This window comes from Aedes aegypti, chromosome 2 (assembly GCF_002204515.2).
Source record: "Aedes aegypti strain LVP_AGWG chromosome 2, AaegL5.0 Primary Assembly, whole genome shotgun sequence".
NCBI classification, from domain to species: Eukaryota; Metazoa; Arthropoda; class Insecta; order Diptera; family Culicidae; genus Aedes; species Aedes aegypti.
In genome coordinates, this window is record NC_035108.1 from 298,438,631 (window position 1) to 298,445,200 (window position 6,570).

The following is a 6,570-nucleotide window of genomic DNA, read 5'->3' on the forward strand; positions in this document are numbered from 1 at the left end:
TAAGACTGAGATAGCCGACATCCAAGAGTTTACGTTTTCAACTTCCAGTCGCAACCCCCAATAAGTTTAAGATACTTTAAGATAAGTCCCATGTTTCCTACCATTTGAACTCCAGAGAATTGTACCAAAATTCAACCAATATGATGAGAATTTAGTTTTAGTTCTAGTAATACCAAAATTACAGAAGTTTTACCGGAATACCACCAAAATAACTAGAATTGCATAGGTATTTATTATTAGATTTTGTTAGATGTACACATCGTGGTAGCCTTGATAAATATCCTTATGCGTTCTATATTGAAATACATTCATTCCTGTACTGATCGTTAAACTAGCAACACGTGTTTTATTCCTAACTCTCTAAGAGGTTATGGGCCCAGCACGCTTCCACTGCGAAACATGGGAAATGGCAACGCTACCGCCAGGAAAAACGGCTGTGGGAAGCAGATGGATTTTTAAAAAGAAAACCGATCAAGATGGTGCATTGATACGCTACAAAGCAAGATTGGTGGCTCAAGGCTTTTCTCAACGGTATGGCACCGATTATGAAGAAGTGTTAGCTCCAGTTGTCAAGCAACCGACGTTTCGTATACTGTTGACCATAGCCAGTCAAAGGAAACTATTTGTGAAACACGTCGACGTGAAGTCAGCTTATTTGTACGGTGAACTTGACGAAGTTATATACATGAAGCCCCCAGCTGGAATGAAAATTGAATCTAACAACGTCTGCCGATTAAAAAGGAGTATTTACGGATTGAAGCAAGCCGGAAGAGTCTGGAACAAAACTCTAGACAACGTTATGCAAAAGATGAACTTCCTGCCTTGCAAGTCGGATCCGTGTTTGTACAAGAGAGAGCGAAACGGAGAAATTGATTTCATTGCTGTTTATGTAGATGACATGGTGATTGCCTGTAAGAATGAAGCGGAATTCAAAAATATTATGTCCAATTTGAAGAAGAAATTCAAGTTGTCATTGTTAGGAAACCTTACTTTTTTCCTGGGAATGCAGGTTGATGAAGTCGACGGAAAATTCTCAATCAGTCAAAAAGCGTACATTTCGAAATTAGCTGCAAGATTTGGATTGAGTGAGGCGAAATTATCGTCCATCCCCATGGATCCGGGATTTGTTCAGCCAAAGGAGGAGAGAAGCGAATTACTGCCAAGTGCTGATGACTACCAGAGTTTGATTGGAGGATTGCTTTACGTTTCGGTGATGACAAGACCGGATATAGCGATTGCGGCTTCAATTTTAGGAAGAAGGGTCAACAATCCCACGGTAGCTGATTGGAACGAAGCCAAACGTGTAGTAAGATACCTCAACGCCACTAAAGACTTGAAGTTACAACTTGGAACAACGACCGAGCCCCTGAAATGTTATGTAGATGCTGACTGGGCTGGTGATTGCAATGACCGAAAATCTAACTCCGGCTACCTGATTTTCTTCGGTGGTGGCCTTGTATCATGGGGAGCCAGAAAACAGAACTGTGTAGCACTATCATCAACTGAAGCGGAATTCGTAGCGTTGGCAGAGTCCTGTCAAGAACTGCTGTGGCTGAGAAAGCTATTGGCTGATTTTGGTGAAGCTACTGTACCTATCAAAATACTGGAGGATAACCAGAGTTGCATACATCAACTGGATGGAGAAAAGATCGAGAGAAGGTCAAAGCATATTGACACCAAGTATGCATTTACTAAGGATTTGAAAAAGCAAAACATAATTTCTGTGCAGTATTGTCCGACCGCTGAGCAGTTAGCTGACATGATGACAAAGCCGCTTTCAAGAATAAAGCTTCAACATTTCCGGAAGAATGCTGGACTGAAATAATCAAGATATACCACCTGTGAGGAGGAGTGTTAGATGTACACATCGTGGTAGCCTTGATAAATATCCTTATGCGTTCTATATTGAAATACATTCATTCCTGTACTGATCGTTAAACTAGCAACACGTGTTTTATTCCTAACTCTCTAAGAGATTTCAATTAGCGGTTAATAAATATTAGAGCAATGGTGTTCATCCATCGACCTACGGGCCAGTGGCCACATTTGACCCTCAGAGCCCTTTTGGATAAATGCGCTCTCAGAACACTTTTGGATAAATGAAAAATTGTAATAAATTTAAGTAGTCTTGTACACGTCACTGAAGACGGACTTACAGTTGAGGTCGAAATACGCGTATCTGTCAAAGGATACAAACTCTAGTGGAATTAAATCAAAGACAAATTAAAGACCTTCATGTCCCTTGCAAATGCCAAAAATTTTATGGCTCATAAGGTAATCTAGATTGCCCTGAATAGTGTACTGCGATGTGTCAAACTTGGGTACCTTTTGAACTACCGAGGGATCGAATGCAGTACTAGAAGTGGTACCCAATCTGAGCCCGAGTGCGACGGACCTGATTGAATGGTATAGTACTAATTTCGGTTTTTTCATCTACTTATAGGTATTATACTAAACAGCTCGAAGATTTAATAAAAACGTAATAAATTTCTCAAACTGAACGCATGATTTAAAAACAAAAAAATCCTGGTGAAATCGTGATGGAAATCCTGAAGGAATTATTTATGAAACCCATAGGTGAAATCTTGATTGAATTCTTCGAGGAACTCCTGATATAAAAAACTCCTCTTAAAAAAAAAAATAAAGTCGAAATTCTAAACAAACTTTGGATGGAATCCCTGGAATTTTTGATAGAATTCCTGGAGAAATTCCAGAAAGAATCCTTAAGGAAACTTCTGATGGAATATGAGGAGGTACCTCTAATATTATTCCTGCAGGAACTCCTAATGGAAACCATGGAGAATCCTAATGGAATGCCTCTATCAACTCCAGATGGAATCCCTGCAAGAAATCCTGATTAAACCCCTGGAAGAATTTCTTATGGAATCCATAGAGGATCTCCTGAAACTCTTGATTGAATCTCTCAAGAAATTCGAGGTAGAAGCTGTAAAGGAACTCCTAATAGAATCCCTGGAAAAATTCCTGATGAAATACCTAGAAAAACTCCAGAACAAATTTCTAGAGCAACTCCTGATGGAATCCCTGTAGGAATTGCTGGTGGAATCTCTAAAGGAACTTCTGATGAAATTCCTTTAGAAACTCCTAATAGAATCCCTGGAAGAATTCCAGGTGGAATCTATGAAGAAATTTCATATGGAATTTCTATAGAAACTCCTGATGTAATACCTGAAGTAACTTCTGATTGGATTGCTAGAAACTCTTCTGATGGAATCCCAAGAGGAATTCCAGGTGGAATCACTGAAGAAACTCTTGTCGGAATCCCTGGAAGGACTTCTGTTATTTTTTTCCCCTGGAGGAACTTCCGATGAAATCCCTGGATGAGCTCTCTTGAGAAACTCTTGATAGACTCTTTGATGGAACTCTTAATCGAATCCTGGAGGAACTTCTGATGAAAGCTCTGGAATAACCCCGGATGAAATCCCTAGAGAAACTCCTGATGTAATCGCTAGAACAACTTCTGATGTAATGCCTAGAAGAAATTCCTATTGGAATATCTGAAGGAATTCCTAATGGAACTGCTTCTGAAATCCTTAGAATACACCTCGATGGAATTCCTTGAGGAACTCCTGATATAATTGCTGGAGAAATTCCGGAAGGAATTTCTGTAGGAAGTCCTGATGGAATCCCTAGAGAAAGTTCTGATAAAATACCTGTAAGAACCGCATGTAGAATCCCTGTCAGATTTCCGGGTAAATTTCCTAAAGGAATTTGTTATGGAATCCTTGGAGAAACTCCCAATGGAATACCTTGAAGAACATCTGATGTTATCCCAGGAGGAACTCCTTATGCTATCCATGGAGGACTTCCTTATGTAATCCCTATAGAAAATACTGATGGAATCACCCCTGGAAGAATTTTCTAGACTTAAATAAATCTTAAAAGCCTCATCAACCTACCGATTTTTTTCATAGTCTTTGTATTCGTACTATCCTTCTGAATTCCAGGAATCTTAGGAGTTATATGATTCTCACGTTGATCACTGTTATTTCTAATTTCCCATACTGCCGTTCTACGCATATTTGTCCCGTTGTCCATAAGGTTTACATAGAACATGGTGTTGAGTGTGCAACCGATCACGTTGCCATTAGCAACCTAACTAGATATTGTTTGAATTCAATCGTAGTAGGCTAAGAAATTTTCAAATAAAATTCTGTCTCTTTTGCCAACGTTCTCACCAAATGGACCGATGCACGAGTTCACTAATTTGACGTTTGAGCGGTGCCGAATTCACTGGTTGCCATGGTCCCATAAATAACACGGCACCGCTAAAACGTCAAATAATGAACTCGTGCATCGGTCCATAAAGACGGGTTCACGTGTAGCTCTTCCTATGGACCTATGCACGAGTTCATTATTTGACGCTTTAGAGGTGCCGTATCGGCACCGCTCAAACGTCATATTAGTGAACTCGTGCATTGGTCCATTTTATTACATGAAACAAGTGAAGTAGGCGTAGAAGGGCAGCGTAGAGGATCCAGATTTTTGGCGGTTATGGACCAATGCACGAGTTCACGAATTTGACATTTGAGCGGTGCCGAATTCACTCGTTGCTATGGCCACCTAAATAACACGGCACCGCTCAAACGTCAAATAATGAACTCGTGCATTGGCCCATTGCATGTAGTAAAAGCTTACGTCGAAAGTAATCCGAAAGGTTATTTAATCATATCAATAATGAAGTAAACTCTGTGAATTTCGTTTCTGAGAAGATGCTACATGTAGAAAACTTTATCGCTTTTTATTCAAACCACCCACCGTGTCACGTTCATTTCACCCCATGTCATTTTGAATGAAGCAACCAGAAATGCATTTTCATTTTGTAGAGCACGGCACTGTACAATTTGCAACGAAGGGTTCGCGTCCTGCGGGAACAAGTCCAGCGGAGGGATCTGCATTTGGAACTCCTGCGGCGAAAGATTGCACTGCTCGAGGACAATGCTAGGGGGAAAACCATGTTGCAAGTAGATTTCGTTCCATTTCATCCCATTGGCCCCGCTTTGGTGGAAACCAATTTCAATTTGTAACCATTGCACATTTTATTCTTGCTCTTCACAGACGGAACGTGATGAAGCTGTTCACAGGGCGAGAAAGAATTCGAAAAATGCCGAAAGAACCGCTCAGCAGCTGTCGGAAGTGAAGGCCCAGTTGGTGGAAGTGAAGACGCAGCTGAATGAAGCATCGGACTATAAAATCACCGCCTTGGAACGGGCCCGGAAGTGCGACGAGTTGCAGGCACGTCTTTGCGAGCTGGAAAATGAAAGGGAACGGTTAGTGGGCCAATTGGCAGCCTATAAATCCCGAGCCCGTTCGGCGGTCGAAAGTTCCCACGAGCGAAGGGTGCGGGACGAACATGCTATCACGGTAGGATACTATTATAGATTGGTAGTTTATTGCATTCTAATTTTTGCAAAGAAGCAATTTTTGCTTGATTCCTGAATAAGACTTTGAAAGTAAGTCTGAGATAATTCCTAGATAAAATGATGATAAATAGTACAAGAGGGTTTTCTGGCGGAATTTACAGAATAATTGCTGAATAAACAACTGCGAAATTCCTGTAAAAGTATATTGAACAATGATTATTTAAATTTTTTCCAAATATCTTCAATTCTACTCAAAACTTCTAATAAAAGATACGTTTTCAACTGGCATCACGGATGTTAACTTGCATATCATGCTCTTTTCTTCTAGCATCTCCGCGATGAGATGTCGCGAATAAAGTCGCAACTGGCCGATACTAACCATCGTCTGTCACAGCTTCAAGCGTTCCGAACATCAGTGGCAAAGCTGCTGCATCTACGAGACGGCCCCGATTCTGAATTGCTGCACAAACTGCAAACCATGTGCAACGCCCATCATCAGTGCACGTGTCTGGGGAGCAGCCACTACGGTCCGTCTTCCCCGTTGGGAACGGCTGGTAGTGATCATCACTGTTCCCGATACGACGACATTGGCCCAGGGCCTTCATCTGCCGGATGCAGACCGTTGAGTTCCAGCCCGATCCACACCAGGAGATACATCGACTCAGGCTTCAATGACCACGACCATAATTTCGATGACGATTTCGATTTCGGGAAGAAATATTAAAGCTGCCATTTGCGGGAAACAACACTGCCAAAGCGGAGAGATGGCGTGAAATGAGGAGCTGCTGTAGGAAGGAAGGCATCAGCTCAGCAGATACTTTATGGGGGAGATATGAGTTCATAGTTACCCGTGCGGTTGGTGTTTTATAGCGAACGAACTGTACGCATTTAGCGGCACCTAGTTGAGGGTAGTGGAAACACATTTGTTGTAGCATATAATGTTGTATGAAATAAATGTTAAACGGTGGCTTATATACGAAAGGTTCTTAATTGATGATGATTTTCCTTTGAAGTCAACTCTTACTTCTGCAGTGCATCTAGGCAAAAATTACTGAAAAAAATGTGGTTGCAAAACTTTTTTTATGAATATGTTAAAATGATCAATGATTTTTTTACTTAATAGGGTTTCAATGCTAGTAATGGACCCCTTAGTAGCTGAAATTCATTCTCGACCAGTGAATCAATTGTC

At 41.0% G+C, this 6,570-nt stretch overlaps 1 protein-coding gene across 4 annotated transcripts in view; it reads left to right on the forward strand.

Annotated features, from left to right (window-relative positions):
- LOC5571673 (coiled-coil domain-containing protein 170) overlaps nucleotides 1-6,352 on the forward strand; it is an 87,655-nt gene extending 81,303 nt beyond the window's left edge. For 2 of the 4 annotated variants that reach the window (XM_021845486.1, XM_021845485.1), the window contains 2 exons: nucleotides 5,077-5,382; nucleotides 5,710-6,344. In XM_021845486.1, coding sequence (XP_021701178.1) covers nucleotides 5,077-5,382; nucleotides 5,710-6,105 — 702 coding nt within the window. In that variant the 3' untranslated portion in view covers nucleotides 6,106-6,344. Of the gene's footprint in view, nucleotides 1-4,844; nucleotides 4,983-5,076; nucleotides 5,383-5,709 lie in introns of all 4 variants that reach the window. The other 2 variants (XM_021845483.1, XM_021845484.1) reach the window with 2 other exon arrangements.
- The last annotated feature ends 218 nt before the right edge of the window (nucleotides 6,353-6,570 follow it).